The sequence below is a fragment of the Mytilus galloprovincialis genome, chromosome 2, assembly GCF_965363235.1.
Source record: "Mytilus galloprovincialis chromosome 2, xbMytGall1.hap1.1, whole genome shotgun sequence".
Lineage (NCBI taxonomy): Eukaryota > Metazoa > Mollusca > Bivalvia > Mytilida > Mytilidae > Mytilus > Mytilus galloprovincialis.
The window spans coordinates 66,111,242-66,133,765 of NC_134839.1; the positions used below are offsets into that span (position 1 = coordinate 66,111,242).

General features: G+C 33.7%; 2 protein-coding genes across 3 annotated transcripts in view; one reads left to right on the forward strand and one right to left on the reverse strand.

The window, feature by feature from the left end:
• Nucleotides 1-1,113: 1,113 nt before the first annotated feature.
• On the forward strand, nt 1,114-7,230 carry LOC143064159 (uncharacterized). The gene is made up of 4 exons (XM_076236779.1): nt 1,114-1,269; nt 2,722-2,832; nt 4,859-4,934; nt 6,020-7,230. The coding sequence occupies exons 1-4, from the start codon at nt 1,221-1,223 to the stop codon at nt 6,459-6,461; spliced, it is 678 nt and encodes a 225-aa protein (XP_076092894.1). The 5' UTR covers nt 1,114-1,220; the 3' UTR covers nt 6,462-7,230.
• Nucleotides 7,231-9,172: 1,942 nt separating this feature from the next.
• The window catches only part of LOC143064160 (membrane-associated transporter protein-like), a 55,099-nt gene continuing 41,747 nt past the window's right edge, over nt 9,173-22,524 (reverse strand). For both annotated transcript variants that reach the window (XM_076236781.1, XM_076236780.1), the window contains exons 4-5: nt 10,612-10,787; nt 9,173-9,489 (exon numbers count right to left, since the gene is read on the reverse strand). In XM_076236781.1, coding sequence (XP_076092896.1) covers nt 9,253-9,489; nt 10,612-10,787 — 413 coding nt within the window. In that variant the 3' untranslated portion in view covers nt 9,173-9,252. The remainder of the gene's footprint in view (nt 9,490-10,611; nt 10,788-22,524) is intronic.

Consider the following 22,524-nt stretch of genomic DNA (forward strand, 5'->3'; position numbering starts at 1 on the left):
TTGTGTACTATTATTTGTCTGTTTGTCTTTTTCTTTATTAGCCATGGCGTTGTCAGTTGATTTTCGATCTATGAGTTGACTGTCCCTCTTGTATCTTTCGCCCCTCTTTCGTAAAACAGTACCATATATAATAATGCTCCCATCGGAGGTCTGTACTATGAAGGAAAAAGAAGAAGCAACTAATTAAGTGTATCCTTTGTTGCATATACGCTTGACCTAGACCCTTGTTGTTAGGTGCTATCTTCGAGTTCCGCGTTCCTGTATATATTTTTTTCTTATTATATACATGTGATCGGTGTTCGTGTTATCTTTGAAGATTTGTTGGTGTAAAAACATACCTGAAGTCTAACACAGCAATATTTTTCTGATCATTTAAATCAAAGTTTAGAGGCCAAAAAACTAATACACCACTCAATCGCATCCTATAAACTGTTATGGAAATCAAAAAATAAATGTTATACTACATCATTGAGACATCAACCAGACAGTACATTAACAAAAAAAAAAACATGTCTTCTATCATCTATATGTTATCCGAAAACTTACAATTTAAAAAAATAATTAACTGCTCGTAAATGGAGTTATTCGGTTAACTTTAACATTCCTATAAGTTGCAGAATTATGTAGAATTTGTTTTTGTATGTGAACTTTATTTTGAAGTAACATGAGACGGCTTAAAAGTCCTTATTATTTTATTCAGTTTTATGCATTTATGAAATGTCCTTATTCTAGTCCCTCTTTGAAGTCTTTATATCAAACGAGAAGAAGTCTACACTTGCTCCCAAACGAATTTCGCACGAACTTTCAACTTCAATCGGTCGAGTAAGTGTTTTGACTTTTCATTCGTCATAGGCTATTTCCAGCATTTGGTGAGTCAGCTGGCTTTAAAAAAAATTCAGTAGGAGACAAACAGTAAAAAAACTAAAAATGTGTTTAAAAATCATGTACTTACAAAGGATGGTAAAATTATTGCAATGGTAGTCATTTAACCTCATTTGGAAATATATTGTTTCATAGTCTGTCTAGGAAATATAAAATTAACATTTATTGTTTATAAAGTGCGTACATGAATGCTGTATTTGGTTTTCAGTGTATAATCACACCAAACTTGGATAAATCTCTTTTGCCTAAGTATTCTTCCTTTGAAATGAACAAAAAACACTTGAAATTATATGTACATTGTACAATCCGCTTAGTCACATGTTACATAGGTTACCATAATGGCGACTTACATGTATGTTATAGCATTCGTTGATATTATAAGACAGGGTGAGTGTACATTTATATTAATTAATTATATTTCGCATAACATCTTACATTTGCACCGAAGACTTGCAATAAGACAAATTTATTTTAATAAGTTGTATTTTGTTTTGTGTCAGTTATGAGTCCGAGACTTTAATTATTATGATAAGTATTATTGATAAAAGATGTTGTAAATTTTTCAAGACCATTCTTTACATTTTATCAGAGTAAGGATAACTCTAAAGTATTCCCAACGATCATAGAATTACTCGAGATAGCATAGGTTAAAAAAAACTATTTGTTTCGCATTATTAACGTTTCGAATAGAAACTTTATTTCCAAAAATAATCAGATCATTAAGAAGTATGATGATATATGAGTAAAAACATGCATAGCATATAATTGGAAAATCAGGAAACCTTCATTATTTTATTTTTTTATAATTGTCAACCGCCATCAAAATATGGTAAGATGAAACATTAATTTAACCGTGAACATATGTTTTGTTAAAGTAGCGTGCTTTACGAAATGCTTTTTTTCCAATTTGATTATTTATTTGAATTCATTTATCTAATTATCTAAATGTGTGTATCTCTCTTTTTTAAATTCGTCGAATACTATAAAAATTCCAAAGCAGCATAAAAGAAAAGTAGACTAAAGGTTTATATTATTAAGGGAAGAAACAGTCACTTTAAAATACAAACAGGATATAAAACATGTATCTACCATCGACACGCGACATAAGTATCTTAGCTAATAGCTTCCGTTTTAATTTGTTAATCATATATAGTATGTGCACACTATAATTTTATGGAATTTTATATTTTTGATTAGTATCTAGTGTAAAAATATTTGAATCAGCTCTCATCGCGATATAGTCCTGTTGCGCTGATGCGGCGTAAAAAAACCCCACTCAATCAATCTATAGAATTTAAGCATTGTGTTACTACATAATTGATACAGATAAATCTTCCTCACTTGATACCATGTTGAGTAAGGTACGACCAAAGTATTTTATGTTATAGCATTTTCCACACAACATAAGTGACTGGGGAATAGAAAAAAATATAACTTTTTGTCTGCTTTTAACCGACAGCAAGACCATTGACAAAGGGGAGCGTCCGTTTGGGTACGGGATGTACAAGTACGCAGCCACGCGACATTAAATCCGATGCCTCATATAGAGACAGTATCACAATTTCTGCACGTTAAGAACCGTTGCAACACAGAATATTTTGAGGAGTCGAAGTAGTTGGCTTGTTGTAAGGTGAAATTTTGCATCTTCATTTGCCGGTGGTATTCATTTTTCCCTCCCGTTATTCCAGTCGACGCGGCCCCTATGGCATAATCTACCGATTGCATGTTTTGTTATATTGTTCTTATCCTGAACATGCATGCAATGTTTAACAGTGGATGTTTAGAAATCAACAATTAATCATTAATTTATACTTATTGAACTTTTCAAAATATTGTTAGTTTTAGCAGACACAACGCAGAATAGTAGATCGACACCTGTGGAGATGACATCAAATAATTTGGTGGAGATAGATAGTAATGAACCAAATTCTAAAGGACTTGGAACAAAAGGTATTGTTATACGAATAAAATATACAGTTTGGTTTGTACGTTATAAATACAAAATACAGTTTGAACGTTACATAAACGAATTACATTTTGGTTTGTACGCTATAAATACAAAATACATTTGGTACACTACGTAAACGAAATACATTTTGGTTTGTATGTTATGTATAAAACACAGTTTTATTTGTATGTTATATGAACAGAATGCAGTTTAGTTTATACACCATAAACCAATTATGTATATGGTCATATCGTGCACAATTATTCTTCACAAGTCTTTTTCTTCTAAATGTTTTTTTTTACTGATCTTGAAATTGAATCCGTAAAAAGACATGCTCAGTTTATTTCAATGGGACAGCAAACAATTTAACAACGTTACATTGCCGACTCATTTGCATTTTCTACGAAGGAGTTGTCCATACATTTGATTGAAGAAAAAAATTTATCCGCAGTGAAATAACTAATGTTTTTAGAAATACTGTGAAACTGTTTTGCGTAGTAATATCAACCAGTTGTAGATTCTTAAAACCCCTAAAGAACTTCTGGATACTTTTGAATCTCGATCTTTCTTCGAAATGAAATCTATCAAAACCTTTGATTTTTCAACCCTTTATACCACTATTTCCCATGTGAATATTGAAAAATCGACTGAAAGAAATAATCCACAATGCTTTTTAATATAAAAATGGTAACATAAGCTATAAATCTATTGAATTTGCTAATAACGAACAAACAGGTAAAACAAGCTACACCAAGGAACAAGTGGTCATTATGCTTGAGTGTCTTATCAAACAACATATCTGTTGAATTTGGAGGTATAATTTTTCAACAAACTGTCGGCATTCCTATGGGAACGAGCTGTACAACTCTATTTGTCGACCTCTTCTTATTTTCAGCTGAGTCGGAGTTCCTTCAAAACAAGAAAATCAAAGAAGCCATATCATTAATTTCACATTCAGATACTTTAGTATATTGATGTTTTTTCTTTAACAATACAAACTTTTCTGATGGGGTTTCATTTATAAATCCTCCAGAACTTCAAATTGAAGAAACATCACATACGATTTTCTTCGCCTTAATTTTAAACTAATACTTCGAATTTGACATAAGCGGTCATCTCAGTTCTAGATTCTATGACAAACGACACTATTTTAATTTTAAAATTATAAAATTCCCCCACCTGAGCAGTAATATACCTACTTCCCCTGCATATGGGACATACATTTAACCACACATTCGGTATATCAGTTCCCTTACTCAGACTTTAGAAAACGTTAAAAGTATCTCAGCAGAAAGTTGTCGAACAAGGGTTGTGTCAAAGACGGTCTCGTCTTTTTTTTTTCTACGAAAACATTGTTGATAAGATATTGACGTTGGTTAGCATCTAAATTACAGATTATAAATGTTTTTTTATTTCTCTTTGCATATTTTTAACCTGTATTTTTTTGGGTTAAATTTTGGTAATATCCTTTTGGTGTGGTTGTGTATTAATGCGTCCCGCTATTGAATTATTGTGCTTTGTTCATTTTGATTATGGGCTTTATCTGTAGAGTGTCTATATGCCTTTTGCTTTTGTTTTGTTTTTGTACATATAACTGCTTGTTCTTTCGTGATTAAGATTATAACACAATGTTGACTGCTCTACATCCATTTTGATATATTTGATTATATCTTGTTTATTTTGCTCAATATATTGAAATTTTATGCGGACTGTCATACAAGTGAGAGATTAGGCCAGCCATAAAACCGGCTTTAATCTTCATTTCCTACGTTATACGGAAATACCTAACAAAGTCAGTAATATGACCGTTGTTTTCCATTCGTTTTAGGTGTTTTAGTTTTTATTTTTGCCACTTGGTTAGTGACTTTCCGTTTTTAATTTTCCTTGGAGTTTGGTATTTTTGTTTTTTACTTTTAGATACATATAATCTCTTCGTCCTGAACATGCATGAACTATTTGCCGCTGGACGTTAAGCAACAAAAAATCAAGCATATAATCTCTAGTTTGACTTTATTTATGTCTTTCCAGGATTAATCATTTTGTTGGCCGCTGTAGGAATGATCTTCATTGTTACCATAGTAGTAGCACTGCTTGTGATACGCAGGTAAAGTTTAGAATATTATTTCTACCATAATTAGTTGTTTTAAGAGAAGAAACACACAGGAAAATGAGTATCGGTACTCGAACTCTGATCTCATTTGAAGATATTGTCCATTTAAAAGTTCAAATACACTAACAATTGCAACTAATCACTAATAACTAGTTTGTGGCGATGCTTCTTTGTCAACTCCTAATTTTGTAATAGTTACAAATCTATATTGGTGAAGAATTAGGAACTGACAATTTACATCTTGATTAAAGATTATAAGACATCCACAAGTGAAAAGACTTGTATTAAAACATTCAAATTTCTTACATTTAGCGTAACAAAAAAAAAAAAGAGAAAAAGAGGGTTCATAATTGATATCGACTGTTTTTACTTTATACATACTAGTATCCATATAATAATCTGCTCAGAAGAATCAGAACGGATAACACAACCAAATATATGCACATCTCTTTTGCAACACCGGGCATTTGCTTTCTTTTATTTATTGAATGTATCAAGTTTGATAAAAAAATTAATAAGATGATATAATCAAATACAATAAAACGAAGCCTTAAAAAGTCTAATTGTCGTTGAATAAACGTCAAGATAAGAACACAGTTAAATCTTAAACTGACAAATAAATTAGCGAATCTGCAATTAATTCCACATTCATGCCTAATTTATCATGTACTCTGTTATAACTCTAGATTCACCGAAAGCTGAGCTTTTATTTTAGTTCAGTATAGGTGGCCGCGTGATCTAGAGCACTGGACACAGTTCTGGCGGTGGTGTCTTGATGTCAAAATAGCATTAGTTCGAATCCCGGCGAGGGAGGAACACAATTTAGCTTCTGCAAAATTGTAGATTTAACATTGTTGTTCAATTATGAATATAATATGTGTTCAGCCGTGTAATAGATGGATCTGTCGTAGAATTGTCACTTGATTATTAGACGTGCTTATTATGTATGACTTCCCGAAGAAAGATCTTTGCATCCTTGTTATCTCGTTATGTATCGCTGAATTTATGCAACAGAGTGCTTTGTAAGAAACACTTTGTATTTGCCCAAATTACATTTTAATCTATGTGGTTATTTTCAGGTTCAAGAAAAAGAAAATTGAAATTCGTGCAAATCGCGCCAGTTACGTAAACCATGGCTATGAACAAACGGAATCAGAAGCTTTTACAAATAAACCAGAACGTGACGGATCACAAAATTCTCGAACAGTTCCTCCGGTGAAACCTACCAGAAGATCCAGTTCCAAGAAGAGTCAGAACACATGCTATGTAAACATAGAGATTGGGGCCGTTAATAAGCCAGGCGATAAACCATTTCCAACTACATCCCTCCCGAGAAACATTGATCAAAATGTAGAACTGGTTGTTCCCAATTTAACATCAAAAACATCTAGTATGGGTTCTAGTATTCCATATATCGATGCATCTAAAGAAAATTTAGACATTATCAGTGAAAAGGGGAAGACGTCCATGGAAAATTTAAAAACAAATGTCTCACAAAGTGCCGAGGAAATTCGAACGTAGCTGATTGCTTAAGTTTGTGTTTCATTGATTTTGTGTTTTAAATAAAAAATATCTTTGTTTAATAATTTAAACACTGTATTCAATCATGATTCATTATTAACGAGATTGATACAAACGGCCAGTGTGAAGTTTTCTCGTCACATTACATCCTTCTTCCGCTATCTACAATAAATTTATGGGAAAAATGTCTTGCAAAGGACAAACTTTTTTATATTCGTAATTGAAACGTTTCTCGCATTCTTACACGAATTTTCTTGGTATGAAGTTTTACCACCGTTGTTGGAGAAATGGTTTAAAGGGCTATTGTATAATTCAGAAATAATTCATTAAAGCCATAGATTTGTTGTAAATTCACACATGGCTAGGGTAGTAATACTAGCATTCGCATTGTATCCTGAACGTTGAAAAAATGTTATACACACGGTAAGGATTTGCGATTGCCAGTTTTCCCAGCGGAGAAAGTGTATGGCAGTTATGTAAAAGATTGTAAGTCATATGCTACAATGAATGAAAGCCGTAAACTATTTGTAAACTACTTGATTGGTTGAAAATGACGTTATCAGTGAGTCTATAATACCACCAAGACTGTGAACAACTGTTCCAAATGAATGCACAGAAGGTACCAACAATTTAATGGGCCTGACTATTATACTTGTAAGTTCCTTTCCAGGAAAGACAAACTGTATTTTATTAAAAACTTTGCTATTCTACTTTCATGTAGTGCTTTTAAATGTTTAAAATTTAAACTTTAAATAAACAAAGAAAGATTCATTTGATTGTATAACATATCTATGATTACAATTTATTTTCAAAAAACAAAAAAATCGAAAAATCATTATGTTCCTGTTGCTTAGTTTTTAGTTTTCTATGTTGTGTTTTGTGGACTACTGTTTGTCGTTTTAATTTTAACCATGGCGTTGACAGTTTATTTGCGATTTATGAGTTTTAATGCCCCCTCCAGCTGGTATCTTTTGCCCTTTTTATACTCAGGATAATAACACTGATACACACAGGTAACTTCGTGCAAACGTAAAACCTGTCGAAAGCCAAATTCGCACTAATGTAGGTCGCCCGATCAAACACGGACACATACATTGACAAATAATAGAACCAGGAAGGCATACAAATCTGAGTATTTCAATTATCATTTCCCCATAATTTACATCATCACACACGTCCAATCGGAAGTCCCACAGACAAATGGTCTAATGCAGGTCAGTAGACTAAGATTACCATTTTATACACCTAGTCACCCTTGTGGTTTTTATATCATTGAAGAAACTAAGACAAATGGTTGTTTTGACAAAAGGTTGACAATAGAAAAAAAGTGGTAGATATATAGTTGACGATTAGCAACAAATCATGATAAATATATTGACGACCAAACGATTTAACAGCTGCACTGTTGCACTCAAAAGGAGTGCAACTCTAAATCAAGTGCGGTCATTAGCACACGTGGCATGCACTACAGAGTATAATTACGTTTAATACAATAATGTCTAATGTAGGTTAATAAACAAGACGTAAAAATGACACCATGACTTGTGTAATGAATTTGATATATTGTTTTATAATGTTATCAGTTTCGTGAACACATTCCTCTATTCTGCATACTTTGTTCCGGTCTACGGAATTCTGCAGATTTTCTAAGAAATGATAACAGTCTTTAGAAAACTATCCTTATTGTTACAAAAAAAAAAATAGCAAGTGTAAAGTATATGACTGCACGGTATTAATAAATGAGGCAGCAATAGAACAACCCAATGAAACAAAAAAGTAAAGGTTGTATGTGCCATTTTAAGTGTTTCTGTTGTACTATGACAACCCTGTTGTAATGTACGTTCGTGTTAAAAGTGACCAATATACATTTATTTCCCGTTCCTGAGGGAGATATGAAGATTTGTTCACCCAAGAATATTCATATTTCACAAGGGTTTTGCCCGAGGGAAATGTGATTTTTCGAGGGTGAACAAATCTTCATATCTCTCGAATCTAAGGGCAATGCATGTTTTATTCCACTGCCTATGCTTCGTTTACTTACTGAATATACTATATTAATTTGTGTACGTTTGTTACAAGTATCTTATTTGCTTGTTTAAATAGCTAAACATCACATAAACAGTACAGTATGCACATTAAGGTGGTACCTAACACTACAGGGAGATAACTCTGTAAAATCAGCTAAACGTTTTAATTACGTTGTGTTGTTAAGGGAATATTAAGCTTCTCAATGATCAAAATAAGTGTTTGTCAAACTGCTATATAACCAGTGTAATTTTTCTGATAAAACGGTTGGTTCAAAATTTTTGAAATTTTTATATTTTTGAAAGAGGGTCAAAGTAAATACTTTGTCAAAATTTTAAGAAAATTAAACGAGCCAAATTAATTTTAGTTAAAGTGTTGGGTACCACCTTAACCGCGCGTAGCGTCAGACTACAAGGTCCCGATCTACAGAGGGGAATATGATGTTCAGAGGGGAATATGATGTACTCAGAGGGGAATATGAAGTTTTTTTCCACGTCTCGTGTGATAGTTTCAACCAATTAAACATCAAAATCAACATGCAGTGGAATAACATGATTTGTTGACGTGGCGGTGTATTAATACATCCCGCTTACTAAACATAATTTTTTTTAAGAGGACGCTGAATCGGAAAAGCGCTCTATCTCAAGCGAATTAAAATAAATAAAGGCAAACATCAATCATTTAGGACTTGTTTAATGTATTCAATCCTTTCGACCTGACACCAAATACGATGTCATTTAGATCTAACTTACTATTCAAATGATATCTATAAGTCTAAATACACAACTTGAGTTGCACTAATTGCACCAAGAAAACTCAAAATAGCGGCCGCCACGACTACAGTAACAGTACTATCAACAAGATCAATTATGGAGCCTAGGAATGTAGAAAGGATAAACTGTGCCAGGAAAACCATACTACTGACGACAGCGACGTCTGTTCCAAGCCCTCTTACTTGAATGGTTGTCTGGCCTTCTTTATCTTTAACAGTTGATTCGTTAAACTGGAATGCAAGTTGTATGTACTATGTTAAAATCACACAAAGCTTTATATTCCCTATATCCTTACCACACAAGAAGAGAGGAAAATGCTTGGGAACAACTGTTTAAATGTAAATTTTAGTTATTCAAGTATTAAAGTGTTATTTTCCTCTTTTTTTTCCTCTATATATCTCATTCAAGTAATAACAAAATAAAGACACTAATCTGGAATTTTCACATGTGTGTACGATCATTCTTTCTATCAGTTTAAAACAAAATGAATCCATGGTACTTTGGCAATGATGGGACACTCGGCATGTTCAACATCCATTTTGTAGCACCACTTGAAAATTGTCAAGAAAATTAAATTCCTTATACCAAATAACCCTGCTTTTCAAATATGATTATGTTATCCAATAATGCTTCTAGCAAGCATGAAAAATAACATTTTTTTTTAGTTATATGCAACAGTTTGGGGCATTTATTCTCGACAACAAAGCCCTTTCTCGTATAATTAAAAAAAAATAAATTGGGGTTTGAGATATCCAATAGATCAACCCACGTCAGTAAAATCGAAGCTATAATAAAATTTGTGTGACTTTTTAGTTCACGCATTTTTTTCTTTAAATGTTTGGTTAATAGAACATTTATTTACCGGTATACGAGCTAATGGGATCATACTGCCAAAGCATAGATGGCTGTATCCGTACTTGGCACAACTTTTTGGGAGTTTTGGCTATGCTCGTCAACTTGTTGTTTGATTTTGGCCGAGCAACGCTAATGAGCAGCATGTAGACAACAAAAGTATAAATAGTGTATCAAATTTTTAGCCAGGTATCTTTGATGATTTTTCACACAAAACAAGCAACTAAAAACAAACATAAAAGCTGTGGTTCAATTGTCAACCCAACATACCATCGGTTAGTTCAATTGACCGGATACTCTCAGAAGAGAGCTTAAGTTTACGTGGATGAATTGACGACTTACACAATTACACTCAATTATAGTGGAAAAACTCACATTGCTTTCAGTCAACGTGTGCAAAATAAACTCACACACATTAAAGGATTAATACCCACAATGTATTTTTTTCTTATTTAAGTTATTTCATTATGACTATTTATAAAATTATTTTATGAAAATACCTGTGTTTTTGTATGATAGTTTGCCAGTATCAAGTACGGCATCGTAAAGAGTGTAGCATACATAATTCCAGCAGTTGGTGACAGGACGATAACAGCTATATGATGTCTTGCACATGCCATAAGTATCATTCCAAATGTATACACCAGTTGCCCCACAATGTACACTTTCTTTGCTTCTAAAATACAAATTGAAATTAAACATAAATATTCAAAAGTTTTCTATCAACCTATCAGAAACTCTCATTACTATCCTTTTTCCCATTATTTCTTATCCTTGCAGTAATAATCGTTCTCCATCAAGCATTGTTCTGTAAAGGTATTTTTGTTAAACTGTATTTGCTTTCCCAAAACTTTAATCTCGAGCTAACCTGATGAATGTTATTCTAGTTTCCCAATGGGAAGCTCCATAATAAAATTTACGACAAACGAGACGATATTCGTTGATTTTCCTTTTTTTGGGGAAGATTATGTTTAATACTTTGGCCATATTTTATTTAGTTCATTTATACCAACTCGTTCTATTTCCTCATGTCTGTAATGTAGTTGAAGATTTCAATGAACAAAATCTATGACTTTGTTTCAACGGTAGATTTACTTAAAAACTTTACAAATTTCTTTTATAGATACAAAGATTTGATTTGGAAGTTTGACTGTGTCGGTAGAAAACTTATTACAAATTGAACATTACATCAAAATGTTTACGGTAATATAGTTTATAGAGCCCATCAATTTAGATACGATCCATGTAAACTAATTCAGCGGAAGAAGACTGTACAAGTTTGATTAAAATGTGTATCTTCCCTTTTGCATATTTAAGCATATAAAAAATGTTTATAAACTAAACTGATCAATCCTTTCAATACACGTATTCTAAAAGGTTACCAATCTTACATTGTTATAAAATCTTTCTAAAATGTCGTTATCGGTACAAGCATTGATTTTGTTATCAATGAACATTAATGCAAAACTAAATACAATTCTACTTCCTGTCAATACTTATAGTTTTACATTGTACGATGTCGTGTTTTCGTAGACTGTTTATATCGTCTTTACACTAAATCCAGTGAATGTGTACTGATTGATATTTCGTCTTGGAAACATATTTTCTTCTTCTTTAGTTGTTACTGGATATGCTATAGATTTCATAAACTGCGAGTACTCTCAGATCGGTACTTTTTGTCTTTAGTGTTGTGTTAGTTATTTTTGTGCTTTGTATCGATATGATCTTAATAGTTTTTTTTTCTACTTTTATCAAACTAGGTTTTCGTCTTTGTTGTTTTGCACATGATTCAGTCACCAGACTCAAGCTGGCAGCCACTTTTATCGGCCAATCAAGATAGCAGCAACTTTTTTCCAGTAGCCAATTTTGACGATATGTCTAAAACCAAAAAACTGCATGAGACTCAAATGTTTCAAAAATCGCTACATCTTAGATAAATATAACTTAACAGCGGTATTCGACAACTTAGCGGCTTGTACTGATTTTAAAAGCATTTCATTACGTTTTAAATATGTATTTGAAGTAAGCTGCCGGTTTCTTATTCGATATTCGATATTCAATATCCAACCGGCTGCTAGCATTCGGTTCAATATTAAAATTAAGTTGAAAATCATTTAAAAAGTATGATTTTCATAGTTAACAGGAGTGAAAGGATACGCCGGTTTTATGACCCCTTCAAGCTGTCGTAAATTCTCGTTGTCCTCAAACATAAAACCTTATATAAGTTGCATATTTGTCTTTATGTAATATAGATTTTTATCAATAAAACGACATCAAATATTTAATTTGATATATAATATATAAAACTAAAACTAAAGCCGACCGCTCTAAAAACATTCAGAAATATAAATAAAAATATATATAGAAAGCCAAAAAAAAGAATAAATATATAGTGAAAACCTACCGGAGATGACGGTGACGGTGAGACCCCTGGTCTTTCAATGTCCAGAATTCGACGAAATCATAGACTCTGTGGTATATATAATAAGTTGTAGATACAAACGTGACTAAAATGATCATGGGTTATGGGTATTGAAAATACATAAATGGCCCATGGGCAACTTTGAACCTCTGTGGTGGCCAGACGGGCCCGGATCCCAGAAAAATATTTAAGTGGGGAATAGCTCGGGTCAAAACCTTTAAAATGAGCTAGATGTGGTTAAAATGAAAAGTACGTTAAGGCACACCTTTGAATCCCTATAGTGACCAATCTCTTTTATTGGTACTACACCTTTAAATAAAGATCAATTAAAATGGCTTCTAATAATGCTAGTAAAACAGAACACGAATATAAAGTGTACGGAACTTGTAGGGTAACCTTGTTTCATTGAAACAGGTTAAATTTAAAGTAGGGGACGAACACAGTTTTTAAACTTTAAAGAAAAGAATGTTTAAAAAGGTGGACCGAGAAAAGTCTTAACTGTTGTCCCAAGTGTTAAACACTTAAGCCCAAAGGTATTGCATCAAGGATTTTACCGACGAAGAAGTACAAGGTTCTTTTTATGAACCTTAACTTAAAAAGACGGTTCAGGGTTTGAACCGTATCGGAAAGGTCTTGCGAAAACAAAACAGGTGTGGGGTGAAAGAGGTCTTTGTTCGATGAAGAGGGTAACCTAAGTCCTTAAACTCTTGATTCAAACAATCAGATATGCAGTACCAACTTTTTAGAAAGTATAGTCTTTGACAATTTGCCCAAGATTATAAAGAATACTTTCGTTATGTGAGTATTGTGGTGAAGGCTTAAACATCTGGACTACGTCTTTTCCAAATAATAAACCACTAACGGCTTTTAATCTGCCACTAGCATGTTTCGATAGAATATACATCCTCAGACTCTCTAGATCTTCCTTGTTTTGCTCTTAAGCTTCTATTGACAACTAAAGTTTCAAGAGTTCATCAATGTTTTATGTGTCGAGTTTTTAATCTGATTTATCCCGAATTCTTGGTGCAGAGTGGTCTTAAACTCATCTACCTTTTTCTCAAATTCTTTAATGGTTGTATCATATCCTTTCTCTAGTCGTTTTATATCCCTCTTCATCTGGTTACACGCGGATTGTAATTGTAATTGTAATTGTTTCGTATAGTATTTCAATTGACGCATAGCTCGTCATTTTGCTGCAGCATCCGTATTATTATTCGGAGATTTAATGTTAGTGATACGATTGTTGTTCATGTTTAATTCTTCAAGCAATTGACTCCTATTTATTTCTCAATTTCCATAAAGTCCAAATTTGTCTGTCATGGAGACGCAACTTCATCAAGGTTATCTTTTAGACAACAATTGTGACAAATACAAACAAAAGTGTCCACAGACCACTGACGCTCTTATCTGAAGTTCATCGGTGATATAGTAGATCTTAAGTTTCAAGTAATTTACCATTACGTAAGGGGGAATGAAAGTCCGTAAGAATCAAAATACACTTTGCTGGTTGTCGTCTTAAACTAACACGTCCAATGGGTTCCAGGTCTCATAATGGAAGGGTTAAAAGGTCATCGAACACATCTTGTAATCGTTAAATGTAATGTTCTGTCAATTGACTTGTTTCTTCGTTCCTTTAGCTTTCCTGGTGTGTTGACCATCACCCATTCAATATTAGCACATCTTGTAAGAAGCCCTACAAAGTTAGCCATCATTTGACCACCACATGCATACCAATCATTTTTTTGTTGACGTTGGTCGGAATTCCAAAACGGGTTGTCTATACAATAGTTTGATGTGTCAATGTTGTTTTGAATGTGAGATATGTCTTTGTAAAAATCGTCGGTTTGAATTTAAAAGGCTTAACTATCAGTGTCGGTAAACAGTAGTCGAACTTTGTTCCCGTTGGTTTTACGCAAAAAGTCCAAATGAATGTCGTAAATTTAAAATCTTTGAAATGTCTAAGATAAATGCTCCTTAGTTCACAGGCTTGTCAAACTTTAGTTTGGTTTTCTTTATGTTTACTACTACCATGGACTCGTTATACACCACGAATTGGTCACAGTTGGGTTTAGCTATTAGTTTCAACGGTTGCTTATCAGTAGTCATCAATATTATATTCACCCGTTAACGTATTTTTTCCATGGTATTTTCAAACATTGAGTTGTTCATCATTTTAAAAAATACTTTTCAGATCCGATGCTGGCTATGATTCTAAGGTTAGTGTTTAGGTCAATGAAAATTTTAAGCCAAATTGATTGTTTTCTGTTTCAAATTAAAAAAAAAAATTAGTAAACACATGTTGTACATGAGCATAGTCAGCCACTCTAATGTGTTCATTGTTAAGTCGGTCAGATAGTAGTTGTGTTTTCGTCATGTTGTAATGACCCTTCATGAAATCGTAAGATAAACATTTTTTTTTATCATTAATTCATTATACTATACCCAAATCATCACTTTCATACCTTAAATTGGTTCAACTTTAAATTCTAAACTAAATATATAAGGTGTCGAACGAATTTAACATAAACCTAAACGAATCAATAAAAAGCATTTCTTACCCATCCACTTTCTTAGAAAAAAATATGTTTTTTTCATCAGTGTTGGGAATGCAATTCACAACATCGGTAAACCCCAACGCCTTTACGAACAAGTGGGAGTCATACCATGTTAAGTTATGAAACACAATGGGAACAAAGGTAGAAAATTGACAGTCTAAGTTACATTTTTTTATGTGCTGCACCACGATACTTACATGTCAAGTGCTCGTGATCACGCACTTTGTCTTCACCTAATTCATCATCGCACATGTGACAATCTTAACTCGCTGTAAAACATTGGAGATCTTCTTCAGTCATTACCAGGTCTTTTTATCAATGTACATGTCTGCAATCTCCTTAATTATCTCTTCCATACAAGCCACAAATCTCTTAACAATGTCTTCCACTGAGTACACTTTTGATTCTTTGTATTCCCCATTAGCATACTTGACACGGTAGTAAAACCAGAAGGTGAATTTTGTTGGTTAACATCCGTGTAAGCTTTAAATTTGTCAGGTTGGCAAGTGTCTATCTGTTCTGAGCTACATTGAATGTCAGCATAAATAACATAAGGAAATCGCATTTTACGTTTGTACTATGTTGTAAGATATTGTTAAGGTATCTTCTTCTGGAATCTCGATTTTCACTCCATTCATCTTATCACAATACACTAAATGTTCGTCTAAAAAGTCCCCACTTTAACAGTGGTTCATACATCTTCGACAAAAACACTTTACCATTGTGGGATGACACTTGGGGACTTACCAAATGTGATAAACTTTTTATCCAAGAGTAATAGTGTTTAGTAGCATTGGTTAAATACAACATGTTTGGGTGAGTTCTATTCTTTCTGATGTTCTTTGAATTCTTAACGGGTACACTTCAAATTTTCTTAATAGTTGTTGTTTATTTCAACACCATACCGAAACACGTAAAGTATACATGGTAGTATTTAGCCTTTCGAATTTGGTCAATATGTTTCAACGACAATAACTAGCCCCTCTCCACTTTTGTTCAACTCTTTTTCCTATTTTTTGTATTGACTCCTCGTAAAATGTACTTTTCTTATCCACCTCTTCATGATGTGATTTTGAGAACACAGCTCACGTTAATAATGGCCTTCTTCTGTGCTAGTTTTACTGAAAGGCGTAGGTAAGATTTAGGCCGTGTTCACACCAAACTCCATGTACAGTAAACTTGTTTACAATTAGTTTAATGTACTGGACATTGGTTTCACATTAAATTTGTTCACATCTATACACCTTGTTTAATTACCTGTACATAAGATTTGTTCACATTTGTAAACTCTATGTCATTTAAATGTTCATTACGTAGAATCGAATGAAACGTTTTCGGACAACTTTTCTAGCAGTAAGGGAACGACCATTTGACTCTAAGTAGGGGGGATGGAAATATTCCAAACCCAAATTGGATAAAGAAAACAATTCTGGTTCTACAGATGTTAAAAAATATTCTGAATCAAGAGTTTCCCCATACATTATAGTCTTAAATGTTGAAGAAAAAAAATTTGATTACCAGGATCGAAAAAAAAAAACGGAATAAAACGTTTGCGCGGAAAAAAATTCTAACTCAGATAAATAAATAAAATACCCCCCCCCCCCCCTTTTTTTTAAGTTAAGTGGTTGCTTCTTTATGAAAGCCATTTTGATGATTTGCAGTAGTAGCTTAACGATACTAAAGATGTCTCGATTAAGCATTAGAAAACGTAGGCTGCAACAGCGTGCCTACAGACGAAAAAGAAAGATTGTTATATTAAGGATCACTATATTTCTATCTTTTCTGTTTGTTCAAATGGTATTTCTTCTCCAGGAAGTATTTGGCAAAGGGAGGGGGTAATGTTTTTTTTTAACTTTTTAAGTGTAATTTCACGGATCCGATATACTAGACAAACAATACATTTACCTCACACTTTTTAAGTAATGCATTTATGAGTGAATCGTTGTTTGAGTAAAAACCAGTGGCAAATATTTCTGTGATTCGGAAAGACCTTAATTTTCAAATGAATTATGTGTTCGGCAATGATGCTGCTTTAAGTCTTGATAAGGGCTTAATAAAGCTACGTTAAGTTTTATTTCTAAACAAAACAAATATATATATCAAGTTAAGACAAATATTTCTATAAAGAACTTTATAAATAATTGCTATAAATATCAATTTTATTAAAAAACCGTTTCTTCCTTAAATATGCACGGTGAAACTAATGCTTTAAATGCCTAGTTTTGTGTACACTTAATCTACACAAGGCCTACATCGAGTATCGACTGCATGTAGACAAAACATGATTTACACTACATGTAAACATTGAGTTTTATCAATGGGAACGTAATTTTGTTAAGTTTACGTGTGAGTTACACTTACACAACACCGAGTTTAGGTCAATGTGAACACGGCCTTACACTTTAGGGATACAATTTATCCATATGAAGGTGTACTTCTACAATATGACTAACGTTCTCTGACGTCCATCACACATGCAAGTTGCTATGCTTTCTTTTGCCTTTTCTATCATTACTGTTACATGTAGTTCAGTGTCTTAGTTGGTTGATTCAGTTATACTAACTTCAGTTGACCTAAAAAGTGGAATCACTGTCACCTGTTGCAAGGTTTGTTTTTACAAACTATACTAGAAGCACCTTCGATGCCTACTTTAAGTTGTGTGCTACTGACATTTTAATAATCAAATGTATGTAAAGCACTTCGACTTGCCTTAAAAATGAATTAACAAATGGTTCAATGAGCACTGTAGTTCTTTTCTACCATCTTTCACCTTAATAACAGGTTCCTTAGCTATGTCTGGTTAAAGTCGTTTTTCCTTTACCAGGATCTATAAGGTATACCACGTTTCTTTGCTTTATCATTAATTCATTTTTAGTGCACATTTCTGTATGGGGTAACACTTGATGCGTTTTATCTTCAATAAGCTTTACCAACACGTCTTTTGGGTTTATACAATATCCTTTAACCCAAAATCCTTTGCCATTCGATGTAATTAGTTTACCGTTATTTGTAAATGACTCGTTGGTATTATCTTTATAAACCTAGCGCAACCTCTTTATTATGCATAGTACGTATATTAAATGACAATCTAGGCGGACCCTGTATGTTTTTGTTTGTTAATGTCATTGTTTATTTAATACCTTACACACACATGTCATTTATGATGTTTTTTTTTCAATTTTACACCCCTAACAACCACTTGTAATTTTTTTAATCTAATGTTTACTAGATGTGAAAAGGAAAACAAGGACACGTACAACTACGCAGTTTTCTGTCTAATTAGGGTGTAGGCAATTGTACTTCTGATGAACAGTCCTTCCAACGTTCCCGTTTCGTAATACAGTCCACTAGAAGCCCACACCTTACTTGTTACCCACTTTATTGACCTCAAGATTAGTAGGTAGACTTGTAGTGTCAATAATTTGGTTCACCTCACTTGTTGGCAGGTCCTTCCATTTTTGTTTTTGTTTTCTTTTGTGTCAAAGGTATTCAGATCAATGAAATAATATTGATTATAAGATGCCATCATAATCTTAATACTTATAAAAATATTTCTATATTCTGGGTTTTTTTTTTCGATTTAAAAAACACCACCCCGTACTCCTATTCAAATTATAACCCTAACACCCCTTACCCTTACACACCTTACCCTAAAACATTAAACACCTTAATAAACAGTTTTAAATCAGACTACTTTAACTTTTACACCATGACGCTACTTTACCTGTATAATGTTACGTCATTACTTTTACTTACTAATATGACGTCACTTTTGTTCACTGTCACCTTCCTACTTTCACGTTCACTGTTAATTACTAAAATTGAAAGTGTGGCACCACTCTCTATTCTACACCACCGGTATGAACCCAGGCTATTCACTACTTTTTTGTATATAATCCTGACCAATCAGCATTACAGTGGTTCCGAAATTCATATAACGTATTTTACTTACAAACCACATATTCGGAACTTCTTAGCATATCCTTACGGCAAAGTTCCGAGCTTTAATATTTTTCTGGGATCATGGTAATTCTGACCACTATTGAGGTTTAAAGTTGTGCCTTAACATAATTTTCATAATAATCATGTCGGAAAATACGCGAAATACAAACATTTCGCTATGGTAACGTTGTAACCATAACGCTATGGTGAGTGACGTTATTGTATTATTCATAAGCTATCATGACGATTAAACGTATATAAAAAAACACAACGCATTTATTGAGATTCTTTCACATTTATGGTGCCGTGACTGACGTTAAAGGCAATACGTGTCGGCAACAAAGCAGCAGTGACGAAGCTATGGATCAAATTCGAGGAGCTGAAGGAGAATCCTGAAAACGTCGAAATGGAGGAATTCAAAGCCATAGAGTATGCCGTAACCCAGAAAAAGAAGATTATTCATGATTTAAACGAGAAGATGAAAGAAATCCTACACGAGGATCACACTAAACAAGAAATTACAGACTCGGAGGAGTATATGTTTAATTTAGACAGTAAACTAAGGCAATTACGAAAACTTTAGCAAACAATCAAATCCCCCAACAATAAATCTAATTTAAAGAAAAGTAAACAATGAAAGCTAACACTGAATGCTATATACCTACACCAAACGCTAGTAATACAAACACATCAGCCGCTTACATGCTAAACACTAGAAAACGAATTCCGTCGGAGGAAAATCCTACCGGAAATCAATCACGCAACTTTATTGGTCCGAATTTACAATCATACAATACTAAGGAAGAATGTTCGTATATACAACCACCAGCCCAACTACCAAATGTATTTAGTAATATAAACCATAGATTACCTAAATTAGATTAGCCACATTTTGACGTGTATGTTTTGCAGTGGAGCACATTTTGGGACTTTTACGAATGTACTATACACTAAAATAGTAGCCTTACACCAATACAGAAATTTAGTTATCTGAAAGCCCAGATTATAAGAACCGCCGCCCAAACCATAGCAGGATTTGCGCTTACGTACCCCAATTATGAGACAGCAGTTTGTTTGCTAAGAGAGAGATTTGGAAACCAACACAAAATTTTTAATGCTTACATGAAATCACTCATGAGCTTACCCGCACCGACAAATGATGCATTTAGTTTGAGGTCTTACGGAGACAAACTTGAATCATATGTGCGAGGATTAGAGTCACTTTGTCAAACACCTGAGATGTATGGTTCGCTTTAGTTTTGGACAAGTTACCGATTGACATAAGAAAATCCATTGCAAGAAAACGCGGGAGATATAACTTGATATTGAAAAATCTACGAAAAGCAATAACTAAAGAGATTGAAATACTTGAAGCTGGCAAAGGAGTCATGAATTCAGACATATTATACGCCACTGCACTTTTTATGGGTACGCAATCACATTCATACAAGAGCAAATTCACAGACACACGTAAGAAGGTAAATACACATACATGTATATTTTTTTTAGCTGAGCACTATCCGACGGAGTGCCCTGAAGTAACAGACGCAAACATAAGAAATCAAATTGTAAAACAGAAACAGTTATGCTTTAACTGTTAAGGGCCACACCAAGTGGCTGCATGCCAGTTTACTGAATGATGCAAAAAGTGTAACGGAATACATCATACTAGCATATGTAAAGGAAAAGAGGTAATTCCATGTATGACATCGTAGCCTACAATACAACAGTCAGCAATCAACGTAGTTGAAACACCAAACGAGACTACAATGTATTCATCACATCAGAGTCACGATATTCTCCTGAAAACAACAACTGCACCAGTTGTAAATAACGACCAAGAAGTATAACTCGGAAATTAACTGATAAATTAGAAATAAATCCTACAGAAAAGTAAGCATTCATCCGTCTGTGATTTGAGATTTATCCCAGAAGGTTCGCAACTTAGACACATTGCAACAATACAGTTACATACCGACACAGGAGAAAAGTCCATATCGATGCACTCATTGTTCCAGAGATTGCCGTTCCGATTTAAAACAAGATTTCACAGACTACAAGGAACTTGCCACATTTAAACTTCAGCGCAGAATGTTTCGAAATTGGCTTACTCATAGGCACCGACTACTACTGGTAAATTATCGAGGACAGAGTTATAAGAGGAAAAGGACCCAACGTTGTACAGTCAAAGTTCGGATGTGTGTTATCAGGACTAATCAATAGAAACATCAACCATCCGACAACATCTATAGCTCTGGTAAACGTCATTGAAGACAAGAACACAGCGAAAAAGGAAAGTCCACGGTAAAGTTGCTATGGAAACATGACCGTTCAGATGATATACCTTCAGGTACGACCGTTGCCAAAAGAAAACCAGAAGACACATCACAATGGCTCGTACAAAGTAGATCGCATATGAACCCATTTGAGGAAAATTTCGAAGAAGGTAACTTGCTACCTAGACAAACGAACACATCCTCAACTGGTAGAGTCAGGACGCCAAATAGATACAGGAAAGGAACTTACAACGCATAAAGAAAATTACCGCTGAGTGAAGATACCGTATGTGGCAGAAGAAAAATCCATGAATGGACTATGAGATAAACTTTAGTTATGATCAGTTAAGGTTAAGGAACTAGATTATTTAATTTGAGATGGACATTAATTTAAATTTCTTTTATCTATATTGTGAACTTACATTTTCTAATAAATTTCGTTACATACTTCAGTTTTCTCGGCCCCAAAAATGTCAGAAAATACGCAAAGTACAAACATTATGCTATGGTAACGTTGTAACTATAACGCTATAGTGAGTGACGTTATTGTATTATTCATTACATATCACTACAATTAAACGTATATAGAAAACACACCACATTTATAGAGATTCTTCAACAATCATACATTCGGAACTCCTAAGAATATCTCAACGGCAAAGTTTCGAGCCTATCCAAACTCATTTCAAAGGCATTGACCTAGGCTATTCCTCACTTAAATATTTTTCTGGGACCCGGGCCCGTCTGGCCACCACAGAGGTTCAAATTTGCCCATTAACGTATTTTCCATATCAACCACACATTCGGTACTCTTCGGCATATCCCTACGGCAAGGTTCCGAACCGGACTTAGCTCATTTAATGTATTGACCCAAGCTATTCCCCACTCAAATATTTTTCTGGGATCCGGGCTCGTCTGGCCACCACAGAGGTTCAAAGTTGCCCATTTACGTATTTTTCATATCAACCACACATTCGGTACTCATCGGCATATCCCTACGGCAAAATTTCGAACATGACCTAGCTCATTTCAAAGGTATTGACCCAGGCTATTACCCACTTAAATATTTTTCTGGGATCCGGGCCCGTCTGGCCACCACAGAGGTTCAAAGTTGCCAATTTACGTATTTTCAATACCCATAACCCATGATAATTTTAGATTTTTGTATCTACACCCAATTTTATATACTACAGAGTCTATAATATCGTCGAATTCGGG